The sequence below is a fragment of the Palaemon carinicauda genome, chromosome 36, assembly GCF_036898095.1.
Source record: "Palaemon carinicauda isolate YSFRI2023 chromosome 36, ASM3689809v2, whole genome shotgun sequence".
NCBI lineage: Eukaryota > Metazoa > Arthropoda > Malacostraca > Decapoda > Palaemonidae > Palaemon > Palaemon carinicauda.
Genome location: NC_090760.1, coordinates 41,063,795 through 41,083,603, shown reverse-complemented (window position 1 = coordinate 41,083,603; position 19,809 = coordinate 41,063,795). Strand labels below are relative to the sequence as shown.

The 19,809-nt window shown below is 41.7% G+C and overlaps 2 protein-coding genes across 3 annotated transcripts in view; one reads left to right on the top strand and one right to left on the bottom strand.

Annotated features, from left to right (window-relative positions):
• LOC137628840 (ubiquitin-conjugating enzyme E2 E1-like) overlaps positions 1 to 18,715 on the bottom strand; it is a 52,351-nt gene extending 33,636 nt beyond the window's left edge. The window contains exons 1-3 of one of the 2 annotated variants that reach the window (XM_068360081.1): positions 18,442 to 18,715; positions 12,203 to 12,451; positions 11,545 to 11,565 (exon numbers count right to left, since the gene is read on the bottom strand). In XM_068360081.1, the coding sequence (XP_068216182.1) occupies positions 11,545 to 11,565; positions 12,203 to 12,441 (260 nt within the window). In that variant the 5' untranslated portion in view covers positions 12,442 to 12,451; positions 18,442 to 18,715. The remainder of the gene's footprint in view (positions 1 to 11,544; positions 11,566 to 12,202; positions 12,452 to 18,441) is intronic. The other variant, XM_068360082.1, reaches the window with a different exon arrangement.
• LOC137628588 (coagulation factor IX-like) overlaps positions 16,176 to 19,809 on the top strand; it is a 29,447-nt gene continuing 25,813 nt past the window's right edge. The window contains exon 1 of the mRNA XM_068359742.1: positions 16,176 to 16,200. Coding sequence (XP_068215843.1) covers positions 16,176 to 16,200 — 25 coding nt within the window. The remainder of the gene's footprint in view (positions 16,201 to 19,809) is intronic.

The following is a 19,809-nucleotide window of genomic DNA, read 5'->3' as shown; positions in this document are numbered from 1 at the left end:
TGGGCGGGGTTTGAAACGTTCGTTAACGTAATGAAAAGTTGCCCACACTGTTGCTATCGTTCTTTTAACATCAGCTAACAATGTTCCTTCGGGACTAATTGTTAGAAACAATAACCCTGTAAGGATAAAATAAAAGTCTCGGAACCCTATCGTGTAAAAGGCAAGTCGTTATACCCACGGTACAATGACGGGGGAGGCTGCCACCATCAAACGGTAGGACCGAGTTCAAGACAATAACCTCGCGGTTTTGTCTTGGCTAGAGCGCATGCTCCGGGACGTGTACCGACTTTTCGTCCGATGTCACTTCGTCCGACAACACTTCGTCCACGTCTTTTTGTCCAATGTCTTTTCATCCGATGGACTCTCGGTCCAATTATAAATCATTTCAATCCATAAAAGAAAAAAGAAAAAACCATAGACAATCCATGACTTCCCCAAAAGAAAGTTAAACCTTGTAAGGAACTTTTTCTCTCTTCTTGTTTATCAATTCCTCATAGGCCTCTCCAACATCAGTAGGGAGGAATGCTTATGCTGAAAAACATTTTACTTTAAGACAGAATTTAGTGTGTTTGTTATATTTTTCTTTGAGACTTGCATCAAAAAATTTTCTAAATATGTGCTGCCCCAGTGGCCGCGGGGGCATAAAACAATTAGAATAGCGCCAACGTTATCCCTGCGTGTCGTAAGAGGCGACTAAAAGGGACGGGACGAGGGGGCTGGGAACCCCCTCTCCTGTAAAAGTATCCTGTGAGACAGCAACAAAGAAATGGAGCTGGGGGGAGAGTGACTGCTCCCCGCACTCTAGTTTTGGGGTGTTTGAATGTGCGTGGATGTAGTACGATAGAGAGTAAAAGATGTGAGATTGGAAGTATGTTTAGAAGTAGGAGGATGGATGTATTGGCCTTGTGTGAGACAAAGATGAAAGGAAAGGGTGAAGTGATGTTTGGTGAAATGTCTGGTAGAGTGTCTGGGATTGAAAGGGGAAGAGCGAGAGAGGGTGTGGCTTTATTGCTGAATGAATGGATGACAGGTAAAGTAGTGGAATGGAAGGAGATATCATCTAGGTTAATGTGGGTAAGGGTTAGGTTGGGTAGGGAATGTTGGGCGTTTGTCAGTGCGTATGGGCCAGGTAGTGAGAAAAGTGAAGAAGAGCGGAATGAGTTTTGGAATGAATTAACTAGGTGTGTAGAAGGACTGGGTAGAAGGAATTATGTAGTTGTTATGGGTGACTTAAATGCTAGAGTGGGTGCTGGAGAGGTAGAAGGTGTCATTGGAAAGTATGGCGTACCAGGTGAAAATGAGAGTGGTGAGAGACTGGTAGATATGTGTGTTGAACAAGAGATGGTAATAAGTGCTAGCTTTTTTAAGAAGAAAGATAAAAATAAGTATACATGGGTAAGAGTGGCAAATGGAAGAGTAGTAGAAAGGGCATTAATGGATTATGTGTTGATAACAAAAAGAATGTTTGGAAGATTGAAAGACGTGCATGTGTTTAGGGGTATGGCTAACGGTATGTCTGATCATTTTTTGGTGGAAGGAAAATTGGTTGTAGCAAAAGAGTGGGGGAATAGAGTAGGTGGATGTAAAAGGGAGCTAGTGAGGGTTGAAGAGCTAATAAAACCTGGGGTAAAAAATAAATATCAGGAAAGGTTGAAAATGGCATATGACGAAGTGAGAGTAAGAGAAACTGGTAATTTAGAGGAGGAGTGGAAGTTAGCAAAAGAAAATTTTGTTGGGATTGCAAGTGATGTATGTGGCAAGAAGGTTGTTGGAGGCAGCATGAGGAAGGGCAGTGAATGGTGGAATGAAGGAGTGAAGGTAAAAGTGGAAGAGAAAAAGAGGGCTTTTGAAGAATGGCTGCAGAGTAATAGTATAGAGAAGTATGAAAAATATAGAGAGAAAAAGGTGGAAGTAAAGCGCAAGGTACATGAGGCAAAGAGGGCAGCTGACCTGAGGTGGGGTCAGGGACTGGGTCAGTCATATGAAGAGAATAAGAAGAAGTTTTGGAAAGAAGTGAAGAGAGTAAGAAAGGCCGGCACAAGAATTGAAGAGACAGTGAAAGATGGAAATGGAAGGTTGTTAAAAGGAGAGGAGGCAAGGAAAAGGTGGGCGGAATATTTTGAAAGTTTGCTGAATGTTGAGGATGATAGGGAGGCAGAGATAATTGCTGTTCCAGGTGTTGAGGTGCCAGTGATGGGAGATGAAAATGAGAGAGAGATTACAATAGAGGAAGTGAGGAGAGCACTAGATGAAACGAGAGTAGGAAAAGCATCTGGTATGGATGGTGTGAAAGCTGAGATGTTGAAGGAAGGGGGTGTGACTGTAATTGAATGGTTGGTGAGATTGTTTAATGTGTGTTTTGTGTTGTCAATGGTACCAGTAGATTGGGTCTGTGCATGTATTGTACCACTATATAAGGGTAAGGGAGATGTGCATGAGTGTTGTAATTCAAGAGGTATTAGTTTGTTGAGTGTAGTTGGAAAAGTGTATGGTAGAGTACTGATTAATAGGATTAAGGATAAAACAGAGAATGCAATCTGGGAAGTACAGGGGGGTTTTAGAAGAGGTAGGGGTTGTATGAATCAGATTTTTACAGTTAGGCAGATATGCGAGAAATATTTAGCAAAAGGTAAGGAGGTGTATGTTGCGTTTATGGATCTGGAGAAAGCATATGATAGAGTTGATAGGGAAGCAATGTGGAATGTGATGAGGTTATATGGAGTTGGTGGAAGGTTGTTGCAAGCAGTGAAAAGTTTCTACAAAGGTAGTAAAGCATGTGTTAGAATAGGAAATGAAGTGAGCGATTGGTTTCCGGTGAGAGTGGGGCTGAGACAGGGATGTGTGATGTCGCCGTGGTTGTTTAACTTGTATGTTGATGGAGTGGTGAGAGAGGTGAATGCTCGAGTGCTTGGACGAGGATTAAAACTGGTAGACGAGAATGATCATGAATGGGAGGTAAATCAGTTGTTGTTTGCGGATGATACTGTACTGGTAGCAGACACAGAAGAGAAGCTTGACCGACTAGTGACAGAATTTGGAAGGGTGTGTGAGAGAAGGAAGTTGAGAGTTAATGTGGGTAAGAGTAAGGTTATGAGATGTACGAGAAGGGAAGGTGGTGCAAGGTTGAATGTCATGTTGAATGGAGAGTTACTTGAGGAGGTGGATCAGTTTAAGTACTTGGGGTCTGTTATTGCAGCAAAGGGTGGAGTGGAAGCAGATGTACGTCAGAGAGTGAATGAAGGTTGCAAAGTGTTGGGGGCAGTTAAGGGAGTAGTAAAAAATAGAGGGTTGGGCATGAATGTAAAGAGAGTTCTATATGAGAAAGTGATTGTACCAACTGTGATGTATGGATCAGAGTTGTGGGGAATGAAAGTGATGGAGAGACAGAAATTGAATGTGTTTGAGATGAAGTGTCTGAGGAGTATGGCTGGTGTATCTCGAGTAGATAGGGTCAGGAACGAGGTGGTGAGGGTGAGAACGGGTGTAAGAAATGAGTTAGCGGCTAGAGTGGATATGAATGTGTTGAGGTGGTTTGGCCATGTTGAGAGAATGGAGAATGGCTGCCTGCTAAAGAAGGTGATGAATGCAAGAGTTGATGGGAGAAGTACAAGAGGAAGGCCAAGGTTTGGGTGGATGGATGGTGTGAAGAAAGCTCTGGGTGATAGGAGGATAGACGTGAGAGAGGCAAGAGAGCGTGCTAGAAATAGGAATGAATGGCGAGCGATTGTGACGCAGTTCCGGTAGGCCCTGCTGCTTCCTCCGGTGCCTTATATGACCGCGGAGGTAGCAGCAGTAGGGGACTCAGCAGTATGAAGCTTCATCTGTGGTGGAAATGTGGGAGGTTGGGCTGTGGCACCCTAGCAGTACCAGCTGAACTCGGCTGAGTCCCTGGTTAGGCTGGAGGAACATAGAGAGTAGAGGTCCCCTTTTTTTTGTTTTTTTTTTTGTTTTGTTCTTGTTGATGTCGGCTACCCCCCAAAATTGGGGGAAGTGCCTTTGGTATATGGATGGGTGCTGCCCCAGATGAAACAAACATGCAACGATAGATGAATTAGGGAATGATGAATTAAGTGACTTGTGAATCGCATAATCGAAATCTCCCAAGAGATCAATTGGATCTACATCAGGTTCCATATTTCCAATTGTCCGAAAACTGTCTGGTTTTATTCGGCAATAATGCAGTTATCTCCGTAAACTTTCTCGATAATATTCTACGCAAACTTGCTGCTATGTTTTCAATCGCTTCTTCCTTAATATCGGCAACTGCTTTTCTAGCATCTAATTTGTGGGATGAAGGTGCTCACCAGAAGAATGAATAATTTTTGGTAATTTGTCTTCCGTAACCGTGTGAATGCTCACTGAACACAGCTGCCTTTTCTCACACCGCCAGTATTCTTTTCCAAGTTTTGTATTAGTTGAATGAAAATCGTAGATGTAATTTCTTTCATCTACAACTTTTCTTTTCTTCTTCGTTGATTGTATGAACTTCGCCATTTCGGGATGGGCAGATTCATAAACTGAAGTACCAAACTTGCAGCACACTAATCATAAAGTACCATACTAAAGAAAGAGAAGAAAAAGAGAATGTTAACCATTAATAATGGAGTAATTAGAAAATGAGCATATTACTTTATCATAAAAGCCAATAAGGTATAAACTTAAGAAAAAGTGAAGTAAACGGTAATAAGAGTCCCTTAAGATACTTGTTTTCTTTAGAAATTGGACCAAGTGTCGTTGGACCAAAAGTCCATCGGACGAAAAGACATTGGACAAAAAGACGTGGACGAAGTGACATCGGACAAAAAGACCACCCACCGCTCCGGGAAGGCCTACGGCCATCATGAAGTTTTAACAATACCCACTGAAGTTCTGTAAAAACTTCTCAGTAACGAGTCTCCAGAAAAGGGTTGAGTCTCGTATGTCAGGGTTTGCTTCAAGAAGGCCAGAAATAATTGCCATCGACCGCTTCAGGGTTGCCATCGAACGCTTTCTCACTAGTAAGAAAACTACCATCTAAATCGGGCAAGGCCTGTCAGGGGAAATGAACTGCAATGTACAGAATTTTTCATTCCTCGCTCATTTCAATCTGCTAACCAAACCACCCGAAGTGGGAAGGTGGAGAAAAGATGCTGTGGTTCGCTCGAAAACGAAAGGATCGGTGCTAGCGAAACCAGACCAGCTGATATAGTAATCAGCTGGGAGTGCAGTGACGCATCAAATCACACCTTTGGAAGACCGATCCTGCAGGGGGTGGAGGTCGTCCCCAGAAAAAACTCTGGATCGCGGAAACCGAGAGATTCGGATGAGAACCCAGGGGTTCAGAATTCATTTGCGAATTCCCCTCCCACGACCTAAAGGGACGTTGTGCCGAGAACTCCGACGCCGATTCCTAATGGAATTTTCAGGAATCGTGCTACTTGACCAGGACTCAAAGGAACTGTGTCACAGTTACCTGTAGAGATTCGCAAACCCCCAGGCAGCAGGCATCCCTCTGTCATAAAAGCAAAACTCTTGATGACGATGGTCGCACGCGAATAATTCACGGGACGAGAGCTCGTAAAACTCTGTTAAAAGAGTTGTTCGCACACCCCAACTGATTGAGTGCGCCTAGGTGCTCGCGCGCGCCACATCGGCCATGCGCGCCAATTTGATCGTGCACGATAATCCGGTCTTGCGCGCCAATTTGGTCATGCATGCCAAACCGGTTGTGCCCGCCCGATTGTCCGTGCGCGCCAATTTGCGCGCGAGAGCTCTGTGTGGCGAGAGTACTCACTACTATGTTCACCCAAAGGTTCACGATAGCCTGTGTTGTGTGAGCGCGAACGGTCAACACAATGAGACTCCCCAAACTCTGTCATAAAAGTATGGCTATGATCACGAGAACCCAAAGTTCGGCGTGAACTGCGTTGTGAGTGCTGGAAGGGTCAGCGCAAACGAGAAACGTAAGTTTCCCTGTCATGAGGCCCCGAAGGATCAGCGTGATTAAGAGCACGAGAGACCATAGGCCTAACGTAGCCTGTCACTAAACACTGGTGTCAGAGTGACTAAAGTTACGAGAGCCCAAGGGTTCTGCGTAACTAATGTTACGAAACCCCGAAGGGTCAGCGTAACGAGAAACCGAAGTTTCCCTGTCACATAAAACCGAAGCGTCAGTGACTAAAGTTACAAAAGCCCTAGGGTTCAACGTAACTAATATTACGAGACCCTGAAGGGTCAGCATCATGAGAAACCGAAGTTTCCCTGTCAAAACACACCGAAATGTTACAGTGACTAAAGTTACGAGAGCCCAAGGGTTCAGCGTAACTAATGTTACAAGACCACGAAGGGTCAGCGCAACGAGAATCCGAAGTTTCCCTGTCATAAAACACCGACGTGTCAGAGTGACTAAAGTTACGAGAGCCCAAGGGTTCAGCGTAATTATGTTACGAGACCCCGAAGGGTCAGCACAACGAGAAACCGAAGTTTCCCTGTCACAAAACACCGAAGTGTCAGAGTGACTTGTTACGAAAGCCCAAGGGTTCTGCATAACTAATTTTACTAGACCCTGAAGGATCAGCGTAACGAGGATAACGAGGAACCAAGCTTCCTCTGTCACGAGACCCCGAAAGGTCAGCGTAATTGATGGCACAAGTTCCCGAAGGTTCAACGTTACCATCGTTACGAGAGCCGGAAGGTTCAGCGTAACTGAAGCCCGAAGGTTTCGAGTGGAGTCCCGAAGGACTCCTACTGTCATGAGAACCAGCAGGATCAACATGACGAGAGCCCGAAGGCTCAACGATCACGCCAGACCGAAGGGTGATCGTAACGAGACCCCGAAGGATAAAGGAGAAGCAGCAGGTTCAAAGATAACACCTCCGCATAAGAGGTTTGTTCTCCCGAAGCAGAATGTGGCTCAAGATAAGGCTCTCGCTCCACCCCTGAAGGAGAACCATAAGCGTAACGGGGGACCGCCGATACCCAGAGGCAGTCTTCTCTCGAGGACGAGAGACTCGTTCCCCCAAAGGGATAACCTGCTTCGGAGTAAGCTCTGCCACCGCCACTGGTGCATCAGCAAGCTCCTACAAGTTATTTCTCGCGAATGAGAGGAAGTTCTCCCGAAGGAGAACACCTAAGACAAGCTTTCTCCCAGCTCTAAGGGAATAAAACGTAGGCGTAAAATATCTCTCGCGAACGAGGGAGAAGTCCTCCCAAAGGAGGACATCAACAAAGACAAGCTTTCTCCCAGCTCTATGAGAAAAAAGCTTTCTCCCAGCTCTATGAGAAAAAAGCATAGGCTTAATAATATCACTATTGCGAACAAGAGTGAAGTCCTCCCGAAGAAGGACATCGCCTAAAACAAGCTTTCTCCCAGCTCTATGGGAAAAAAGCATAGGCGTAAGAAACTCTCTCGCGAACGAGAGAGAAGTCCTCCCGAAGGATGACATAGCCAAAGGAAAGTTTTCTCCCAGCTCTATGGGAAAAAAGCGTAGGCGTAAAAATCTCTCTCGCGAACGAGAGAGAAGTCCTCCCGCAAGAGGACATAGCCTAAGTAAAGCTTTCTCCCAGCTCTATGGGAAAAAAGCATAGGCGTAAAAAAAAAAAACCACTCTCTCTCTCTCGCGCGAGAGAGAAAGTTCCCCTAGAAAGAGGAACATGAAGTTCAAGGTTGACAGCGAATGCTACCTCGTAACAAGGGCAGCTCACGAGCTACCACTTGGAGCGCAGGATAACGAACAGGGCGGCCATAGCACTCGTCCTTGTGTTCTACGTAGCTGCTACCTGGTAAAAAAGGAAGTTGTGATCAATTACAATTGATGTTCCGATGCACAAAATAGACTATTCGGGGAATACTGTAAGTCACCACCTTTGTAAAATAATTACTCGAAAGGGAGCTAAACTGTTATACACTTTAATTCAGTAATGAAACTAACACACGGCAGTGTTAAGAACCTGCCGACCAACAGTCGCAGGGAGGCGGCAATGACAACTCCCTTACGGCGGAGGCAGTGGGATACGTTGTCAACAGCAAAGTTACAAGTATCTAACAACGTATATTTCCATTTATACATATATACACTCATATATATGTAAGATAAATGAAAACACACAAGAAAACAAAAAATACAACAGAAAAACAATCAAGGCAAGTCTTTGCGGGAGAGAAGGGCAGCATGTCCGTCCTCTACCGAGCCATAAAGTAAAGTGGTTACTCAGCTGAGAGGTGTGAGTGAGCGGGGCAGCCAGCCTACTACAACCCCCACCCGCTAATTAGCAGATGGGGTAGTTATCCCTCACTAAAATTATCATGGCTCATCTTTCAGATGCGCCGAAAGTACCCTATAAATAGCAGAGGGTTTGTATCTACGTCGGAACAAAGTTAAATTAAAAACTTCTATTCAAAATCAATATGAAGAAAATAAAAAACTTGCGGGAACAATTCAACCAGTGAAAGGGAAAGGTGTTCCCCAAGAGGCCCAAGAAACATACATCACAATATGTACTCCCTCTGTCAACTACCAACGTAGGGCAAAAGAGAGCAGTGTCGTCAGCGAAGAGCAAGACCGAAGTCAAGCTCTGGGTATTCTGCAAGCCGTATTCCCTCCGAAGAACTCCCAGGGAGTGACGACGTCAACATTCGAACACAGAAGGAGTATACACACGAGGACGACTACCCTAAGGCGGAGGCCGGGTCGTTCCACTTGGAGAAGCGGAGAAAAGCCACCACCTGCTGGCTGTCCAGTGTCAAAGGGGGAGAGACCATAAGAGAAGGTTTCTCCACTCGAGAAATGCTGCATAACACTGACATGAAAACGGCAACACTCGCACTGTAATGATAAAAGATTGTTTATATATATAAAAACATACCATAAATGTTTAAATATATATAAAAACTCAAGTAAGGAGTAAAAAGCAAAAGAATAATCAAAAGTCAATGAACGAAGGAGAGAGGAGAGATGAAAGTATACTCTCATAGAGCCAAAAGTAAAAAGTGGGGGATGCACGCAATTAGTAGTGCACCAATGGGGGGCGCGAAAAGTATTGAGCTGATGGGAGGCGTATGCAATTAGTGTACTAATGGGGGTGCATAAAAAAGTAGTGAGCTACTGGGGAGGAGGGGGCAAGAACAAATAGCAATGAGCTAATGGAGGTGCATGCGAATAGTAAATAGCTAACAGGGGTGTGTGCAAATAGAAGAGGTAATGGGGGGCGTGTGCGAATAGTAGCGAGCTAAAGGGGGGATGTGTGAATAGTTGTGAGTTAATGGGGAGGGAGGGGGCACGTGCGAATAGTAGAGCTAATGGGGGGAGCATGAATAGCAGTGTGATTATGAGGGGGAGGGTGCGTGAATAGTAGTGTTCTTAAGGGGAGGCAAAGGCACGTGCAAATAGTAGTGTACTGATGGGGGGGGGTGCGTGCGAATAGTAGAGTACTGATGGGGGGTGAGTGCGAATAGTAGTGTACAGATGAAGGGGTGCGAATAGTAGTGAGCTATTGGAGTGTGTGAATATTAGTGCGTTAATTAGAGTATGATCACATGTTTCCTAATATTCACTACTTCATTGTTACTGTGTTTCACCACCCCATATTTCAGATGTGATAAATCATTTTCTAGAGAGAGTTTTCTGAAGAATAGTAGTAGTGCAGTAATGAGGGGGGTCCTGCAAATACTAGTAAGCTAATGGAGAGGGAAAACCAGTGCGAATAGTTGTGCAGTCAAGGAGGGGGGGGGCCAGTGCGAACGAATAGTAGTGAGCCAATGGGGGCAAAAGCAAAAAAGGCTTTTGTGGAACCTAGCGAATAGGCAAGCGTGAAAATGGGCACGTGTGATGAGAGCTTACTCATGTAAGAACGAGCAGACAAAGTGTACCAATGTGTAAGCATATTATCTCCTCTTGCAGGGTTGTCTCATTCTTAGTCTCACGTTAAAGAGTCACTGGGTCTCTTGGGCCACACTCTCTTCCGGGTAGAGTAATGGTAGGAGTCATATATACGCAACTCCTATCGACTGGCCTTATAGGGCTATTTTGTCCATAAGGAGAAGGAAAAGAGTGGCACCCTTTCCTTACAATTGGCAAAGTGAAGAGATGAAGGTGCAGCTTAAGTGCAGGAGTAACTTGAAGTTCTATAAACAGTGCACAACGATGTTCCCCCCCTTTCAGTTACAGCAACATTGTCACCACCAGTACACACTAGTGAGGGAATTAACAGTACAGTAACAGGAATGATGTTAAATAGAAACATTAAGTGCGCATTGGCAGGTTACACAGAAATCTGTCAGTCAGCTGCAGTTTTTGGGAAAATTATAAAAACTTTCTTCTTCCTCAATTTCCCAGGCACACTAAAAACTGCCATCACCTAGATAAAAAAAAAAAAAAAACTCGAACAGCCAGTCAACGACGATGTAAGTATGCCTGTACTCTCTCAAGGATGAAAACAAAGTGGCTACTCATCGTATTAGCAGGGGAGCGGGTGCTTCCTGCCACACGCCAGTAACTACCAACACCTTATAAATTTCAACAGCAAAGTTCCTGCCAAGCTGAAAACTTAATCCCATTATAGGACGGGGTTTGTAATCGTGTGGGAACTCGTTGCATGGTTTGGACATGGCATGAGGAATGAGAAGCAGTCAGTCAAATAAAGACCCTTACGTTGTCTTTGAACCAGAGTAGAGTGCAGTATTTATTTATTGTATTCCTGAGCAAACTTTATTTTGATCACAAAAGGCATCACGCAATAACGTGTCTTTAAATTGTCATTTTCTTGATTTTATCTACAAGGCATTATTACTAATAACACAAGATGGTTGAAAATCTTTGCATTCACAAGTGACTCCCTCCCAAATGGCCAGCCTTAAAAAGATAGCAGTTCAGATTTACTATTTTTTTTTTTATTTGGACAACATATGACTAATTTTTGCTACTGAAACCATTACAAATCTTCACCAAGATCTACCAAAAGGTTACAGTCAGGAGGAAGTCGCCAAGTTTCCACCAAGAAAAGTCAACATCTTTGTTTATTCTCACAGCATTTTGTTAACCCTTTTACCCCCAAAGGACGTACTGGTACGTTTCACAAAACCCATGCCTTTACCCCCATGGACGTACCGGTACGTCATTGCAAAAAAATGCTATAAAAATTTGTTTTTTCATATTTTTGATATTTTTTTGAAAAAATTCAGGCATTTTCCAAGAGAATGAGACCAACCTGACCTCTCTATGACAAAAATTAAGGCTGTTAGAGCAATTTAAAAAAAATATACTGCAAAATGTGCTGGGAAAAAAATAACCCCTTGGGGGTTAAGGGTTGGAAATTTCCAAAGAGCCCAGTAAAAGGGTTAAAACAAACTAATAAGTGAAACTTAATCAAGAAAACTTCTGCTCACAGTGGGTAACTATTACTACTACACCTAATATTGGATAGGTGCCTCAACTGGGTGTTACTTGATACCTGTACTGCAAAGATGTCAAAATTTTTAAGTTAAAATTTCAGTTGTTTGAACTAAGTTTTGCAATCTGAGTGGCCTTTACTAGTTCGAATTGCTCTTCAAACACCAAGGATGCTTACACTTTCAGACATGATCTTGTACTGAAAAGAAAAGTTCAGAATGAGGAACAGAGCTTTTAAAGGAATGTTTCCTCATATATTGAAATTTAGCAAGAAAAATCTTTCATCATTAGATTTTCATATGGAGGAACCAAACGTAAGGGATGCACGTATTCTAAACACAATACAGATTGAGTTTTTTTCCATTACCTTTCCCTCATTTATGGCCTTGGTTTTCACGTTAAATTTCTTCCCAAATAATAACTGAATTCAAGTGGCTAGCTCCAATTTAAATTCATCTCTCTTTGAATGAAAACTTGGCTTAATTGTACTCGCCATTAAAACAGAAATTGGCACCTGATGTAAGCATATAATTTCATTTCAGTATGATGTTAGGCTTGAGCTATAGGATATATATATTTCTTGTGAAAATTACAATAAGTTAAAGTAGACTCTATATTATTTCCAAATCTACTTGGGAGAACTCTTAACAGCGGGGTACTTAACCGAAACAATTTTGTGAAACAAAGTGGCAGCAAAGACCGATATAAACTACAACTGACTACTCCCCACACATAGGGCATTCAAAGAGACAAACGACCCACCACCCTACATCTATTATCGTAAGGTTCCACCCAAAGAAGTTCTCTCTATATAAAAAGGCAATTAAATTTCATACCTCTTGGCACTTGTGCTGAGTGCCTTCGACATCTTGGGATTTGCTGGGCGCGGTGGCTGGGGCGCTGGTTCCTCAACTGTCGTCAGTCTACTTCTTATGGCACTTTGTGCGGCGACAGAGGATCCTGCCGAGACCAGTGGCGAGGTTGCTGGGGTCTGGGGGCTTGACGTGGCAGGGGGGTTTGGGGGAGGCACGGGGACAGAGTCAGACCCGAAGGCACCAGGACCTGGCGCAGACATCAATCACTGCCTGTATGAACAGAATTCCATGGTTAATAATATCTCATTCCTTTTAAAAAAAATAGTCATTCAAAAGTCAACAACAGTAACGCTTAGTTTCATACACTTAACCCTTTTACCCCAAAGGACGTACTGGTACGTTTCACAAAAGCCATCCCTTTACCGCCATGGACGTACCGGTACGTCCTTGCAAAAAAATGCTACAAAAATTAGTTTTTCATATTTTTTTATAATTTTTTGAGAAAATTCAGGCATTTTCCAAGAGAATGAGACCAACCTGACCTCTCTATGACAAAAAATTAAGGCTGTTAGAGCAATTTAAAAAAAATATACTGCAAAATGTGCTTAGAAAAAAATAACCCCCTGGGGGTTAAGGGTTGGAAATTTCCAAATACCCCGGGGGTAAAAGGGTTAAAATATCAGTAATGATTGTACTGTAATCATAATAAAAAAATTCAGTACTTCTCAAAACAATACAGTAATAATCACATACACACAAGTTACAGATGAAGGTCTTATAGCTCCACTTCCATTTTTCATTTGCACTAAAAATTAAAACCTTCAGTCAATCATTCGCACTAAAAATTAAAACCTTCAGTCAATCATACTCGAACCACAAATATACTGTACATGTTAAAATTCCAATAAAGACATCGATGGTTTGAGTAAACAGTACCAACTGTATTTGTAAAAGACATACGCTATTATCTCTTGAACAGTACTTCTCCTTGTTATGTGTACATATACTACATATGCATCTCATTACTGATACATACACAAATGTGGATGTATGCAGAATATACCAAGAACACACTATAACGGAGTCATAATATAACTGAAACATAAACAGAAAAATGATGGTTTGTGTTTATTCGAAGACCAATAACAAAAGGATTAAAGGCTTGGCAAGGAATAAACCACGTGAGTCTGGGAAAGCGATAAAAGATTTGGAGTAAAAAGGTGGCATACGTGAACCTTGGAGAAGCTCGTCACAAATCACACGGCTGCAATGTGGAGTTCTAAGAATTCAGAGTAGAGGATCATTTTTGTTATGACAATCCGAAGCTCGAGGTAGACAAGGGTGTCTTGCTGTGACAACTTAAAATTCTTATGGAGTACAGAAAATCCTGTTTGCAAGATGATAAAGATGTTGAAATTCAGGTGTGGTGTGGTTATATTTGCAGATTTTAGCGTTAGCTTTGACAGTAACGGAACATTGCAGAAGCAGGAAATTTTAAAAGCAAGGGTAAGAAATGTTCAGACGATGGAGCATGAACGTTAGCCGAGATAGTAGAAAAACTACTGGGGCACTCAGTAGAGCGCAGACCTCAGCTCGACCTTGACCTTCACATGTATTATTGGCATGGATTTTTATACACTAAAATATGAACCAATTTTGAAGTCTGTGACAACAATGTCCAAACTTATGGCTGATTATATGAATTGGACATTTTGCTTGACCATGACCTTGACCTTCCAAAATTTAATCATTTCCAGCCTTTTCCATAACAGTTGACCCCTGCAAGTTTCATTACTCTAAATCTTTCAACGTTGTTACTGGTCTTGAAATACTGTACCAGTATTTTAATTGAGTATTGCTTTACATATATTCTATTTATTTCCTTTCCTCTCTGGGCTTTTTTTCTGTGGGAGCCCCTGGGCTTATAGCATCCTGCTTTTCCAACAAGGGTTTTAGCTTAGCTTTTAATAATAATAATAATAATAATAATAATAATAATAATAATAATAATAATAGCACTAATGGTTACATGAACCACATGTGATGTTATCATATACTCAGTTAAAACTCACTCAAGACGAAACAATTAACAGAAGTAACGAAACGAAAGAACATGTTGCCATCAAGGAGAAAAACAAATATCCCACAACAAACATATATATAGCAAATTATCCTGCATTTCACCGCCATTCCAATAAGCAACGAATGCAGAAATCTTGAGAATACCACCTAACCAAAGGTATATCAATGGCCACTGATAATTACCAAAATGGCAAAATATATAAGCCTTTGAAAATCAATAACCATATTCCTTAAACAAACTACCACATTATGGTCATATGTTCCAACTGGATCTTCAATTTCTACTTTGATAACAATTTGTAGTTTCAGGCCTATCATAAGTTCTTACAACTTACTGAAGGAGTTGACATCAGGATAATTTAAAGTTCGCTCTTATGCATACCACACTTTCTGATTAGTTCATTACATTACAGCCACTTATTGGGAGCCTCGATGGCTAAGTCGGTTTTGGCAGCAAGCTCGGACTTCGTAGAAGTCTGTGGCGCGGGTTCAACACCATACCCGACCGGTCAGAAAGGCGGACACTTTGCTATCCGTGTACTGTAGACGCCTCAGGATTATGTATGTAATCGACGGATAGGTTTGCGTAAAGCAAATGGGTGTTACAGACTAATACACACACAAACACAGCCATCCCAACACCTAAAAACGGGGTGTATGTAGGATAGCGGCCACCTGTATGTATTATTATGGCTAACTTAAAATACGGCAGTGTAAGGGGGGTTGCAGGGGGCGTTAGCCCCTCTCCCCCCCCCCATTAGGTATATAGGTAAGGACTAGGCTTTTAGGTTAGGTTAAGGGTTAAGTTTAGGTCTCTTTTTAATCAATGCATGAAGAACTGGCCGCTGATATACAAAGGCTCCCTAAAAACATAACAGACGCCTTACACGTAACAAACTGTCGACCACACAATGCACATGACTCCTCTTGACTGGGAGGATGGGCGATGGTGGCTGGTACAACACACAAACACACGCTACCAGGGTCTAAGCGACGTCAGGCAGGGCAGCCAGTCGGAACTACCGTCCACCCCAAAAGCCAAAGCTAAGTCCTTCAAAAGAAGGCAACCGTGTTACCCCATACGAATGGGGAAAAAAGCACGCTAATAGTAGAATTACACCCATTTATTCTAAGGTAAGACATTGTACACCAGTGGTTCCCAAACTATCTTACCTGACGCCCCCTTTATGCTTCCAGTAGACCCGTACGCCCCCACACCTCTCTTTTTTTTTTTATATGAAATGATTCTTACATTTATTTCTTAGCATTGTACAGGAAAAAAGATTTCTGTTTGTATTACATTTTAATAATGAAAGCCACTCAAACAAATAATAGTACATTCCAGTAACTAAAAACGAAACATTTGGTTCAAAGTGAGCAAAAAAAAAGTTTGAACACGCCCCCCTTGTATCGTCCTCACGCCTCCCTAGTGGGGCGCGCCCCCCAGTTTGGGAACCACTGTTGTACACTGACCTACAGACATACCGTTATAGTACATACTGAAGCGGTCAAGGTAAGGCATGTCAGGACACAACATTGCATTCTAACCTAAGGGAGAACAAACAAGACGGACGTCATCGCAGCTTAGTAAGGCTAGTGTTATGCCTCTATGCTATTACCTTAAATTCAGCGTTACTTGAAGTGGCATAACCAAACTGGTTAAATGGATCAAAATGTTCGCAGCCATCAGGTCAAGTTAATTCTCTTATGTCACTGATCAACGTGAAATCCACAGTAACTGACAGTAATCATGCAATGCCTATTCAGAGTTTGCCTAACCTTTGCCTGTGTTTTAGCTAGTAAAACTTTGTAGCCATTTGTCGTCATTCAACCTCAAGATGGCCGTGAAGTTCTCATGCTTCAGATAATGACTAACTTACCGTATATGTCCTGAAAATAACATTATCAAAGAATGTCCATTAACAAAGCCAAAAAAGGTAGGTTACAAACTTGAAAGTCAAAATATAGTTAGAACCAAAATATAGTTATGGCTTAATAAAGTCTAGAACGGGGAATCTCGGTAGGGAAGCAGAGGCTAAAGGTCAGGTCGAGGCCTAAATTGACCTGAGAACAAGCAGGCCATAGCTTTAAAATGTAGAGTCTACTTTGACATCAAAATTCACCTTGAATCAAGATCAAAATGACGTGACAATGGATTTTATGAGGGCACTGAATCGGTTCTTAGCCGAAGCGACCAAACCCCGAGCCCCTTTCTTATTTCGTAAGCGGAATAAGGGTACACGTGCAGATCGTTTGTTCACAAGGACTGCCGCTAGCATAGACGATGAAAATCATTCCAAACCACGTCTGTCATCACTCCCCGAGCGATGAGTTCACCAAACATTTATCTGGGCTCTACAAAGTACTAGAAGAGTCGAAAGACCAAGGCGCACAAGGCTGAGGATTATGAATCATGAAGTCAGAGATGATGAATTAGTATTGAATTAAAAGCTCAAGATAGATGACGACTGGCAAAATCTAACCGAGGCCCTTTGTGTCAACAGGCGGAGGAGGAGACGATGATACTAGCATTTGCTCAGCCACAGCTGGCTTCACTTTACACTATCTCCTTGCTCCTCTACCCTGGCAAGCAGTACACGTTACACTTCGTTAACCGCGTGGACGAGTATTTTGTAGAAAAGGAATTTTGCGACCCAACTGCCTACACGCTCCCTCAGATTGGATAATGTTATTTGAGGTTGTAGCTATGTAAAAAGAAAAATTAACAAATATTTAGCATTTCACCGCCTATCATAACTAACGCAATTTTACATAGCTTAACTTAACATAACCTAAGCAGCCTTGTCCTACCACAACATACTTTAAATAGAATGGTAACTATAAAATGAAAATTTCACAAGGAAATGTAACCGCAGTTTCACAAATACAACAATGACATCCCAGTAGGTCTAGCCTACCCAAGGAATCCGTAAGTAAAAGAAATATGGTCACGGCAGGCATAAGCCTAATTAGGACCAAATCTAAAGCAAACAAAAACAATAGGTTTCCTTCTAATCATCAGTAGGTCTAGCCTAGCCAAGGACTCCTTAAGTAATAGAAATATGGTCATGGCAGGCATAAGCCTAAATAGGATCAAATCTAAAGTCAACAAAAACAATAGGTTTCCTTCTATTCATATCTAGACCTAAGCCATAAGCCTAAACAACATAACCACAACCTGCCATCGAAAACTTGCCACATTAAACAACAAAGCATCAAAACAGGTTCATGGTAGGCAATGCTTAATCACTTTAGCAGACAACGTTCAATGCCCACTCTTCCAAAATGAAAAATCAAATAGCCTATGGTAAGAAAGTTAACTGTTTAGCAGACAACCCACAACCTCATGACAAACAATTATCTTCACATAGGCCTACGATAAGCAATACCGATTACTTGGATGTTTCATTACTTAAGCAGATAAACCCACTATTATAAGAATCCAAAAGGCCTACGGTAATTAAGTCTTTAGTTATTTAAGACAACCCACAACCTCATGACATAAGAAAATAAAATCACATAGGCCTACGATAAGCAATACCGATTACTTGGATGTTTCATTACTTAAGCAGATAACCCCAATAATATAAGAATCCAAAAGGCCTACGGTAATCGAGTATTTAGTTATTTAAGACAACCCACAACCTCATGACATAATAAGAAAATAAAATCACATAGGCCTAGGTAGGCAATGCTGATTACTTTAGCAGACAACCCTCAAAGTCAACCCCATAAAAAAAATACCACGCCATTTACTAAACCTAAGATGACCTTCCAAGCCCAGATGATAAGATAGTCACAAGATATATTTCTTAAGCCTACATGATACAATTCCCCCCCAAATAGGCCTATTTCTCAGGTTCAGTCGCCTGCTTAGACCGATGGCACCTGAAACAAAGGTATGAATCACAAGCAACTGCTTCCATTGTTCAAGTTGATAATCATTAAGAGAAAGCCTTGCCAATATTAAAATACTATTCATAAAATCCTCAAATATAAATAAATATCAGAATAAAGACGAAAATGAGGTTTAACACACGCACGCACAAACAAACACACAGACACACACAACCACAAGCAGCAGCATTTTGGTTTAATTTAAACTCTCATTATCACCTCATCCGTCTGTCTTTCTCATCCAGCACCTTCGGGAGTCCTTCGCTATCACTTATACTTACATATTCCGACGGGAACCTCCTACACACAGGTGAAAATCAAATGTTTTGGGCCATTTTCCTTCGACGGACCTTCAGCAATGATGTTCTCCTGTTCCCTTCCCCGTTGACTCGTCAGCTGATGTTTGAGTCTGTTCCCACCGGTAACAAAAATCATAAAATGTCGTTTTTTGGATAAAACTACACTTTGCTCGACATTCCAAATTGATCAGCGATATTTATTATTCGTTATGGATTCCAACCGTTGGGGGAATCGTGTAATTTACGTCATTTATTTAATGATATAAGGGATTTTCCTTGGGGTGTTTGGGTATGGAAGGTGAGAGGAACAGCCGCATAAGGGACAAAGACGCTCCTGAGGGCTGATGACCCGCCAATTTATGAATATATTTAACAATATACCTTATTTCTAATCATGAAATATACTTAGTGATATACTAACAGGCATACTCATTTAAGTCATCATTACTCAATACATTAGATATACATATATCCTCTGGAGATTGATAAATAACATGGTAAGTATATTTTGTTAACAGGTTTTTCAAAACTGGTATCCTGGGTTGTGCTACTTAATTCACATGTTATTTCTAAGGTATTCTTAAGTAGAAAAATTGTTATATACTTAAAATGTGGGTTATGATACTTTGCTCTATGTAAAATGTAAAGCAGGTTGTGGAATGCAAGCAGGGGAAATTATATACGGACGAAGTTCCATTCTCATCTAAAGCATATTTTTGTAACTGGTCGCCCGCGAAATTACAAAATGTTAGCTGTAACTTTTAATACTTTTAATATCTCTCTCTCTCTCTCTCTCTCTCTCTCTCTCTCTCTCTCTCTCTCTCTCTCTCTCTCTCTCTCTCTCTCTCTCTCGCTTGTGACATTTGATTCTAGCAGTAACAGAGCAATTCAAGTTGTAAGTTTAATACGTAATAGGCCTACCTTTGTAAGAAATATTTTCAAAATTTGACAATTTCATATTTCCATTTGTAGAACCACAATGCTCTCTCTCTCTCTCTCTCTCTCTCTCTCTCTCTCTCTCTCTCTCTCTCTCTCTCTCTCTCGCTTGTGACATTTGCTTCTAGTACTGACAGAGCAATCCAGTTGTAAGTTTAATACGTAATACCTTTGTAAGAAATGTTTGCAAAATTTGACAATTTCATGATATTTCCATTCATAGAACCACAATGCTCTCTCTCTCTCTCTCTCTCTCTCTCTCTCTCTCTCTCTCTCTCTCTCTCTCTCTCTCTCTCTCTCTCTCTCTCTCTCTCTCTTTATTTTTTCTTAACTGAAGATATGCTAAACACACTTCTTTCAATTTACCCAAATTTTTGCTTTATAATAGTATTCTGTTTTTCATCTCTATTGGCT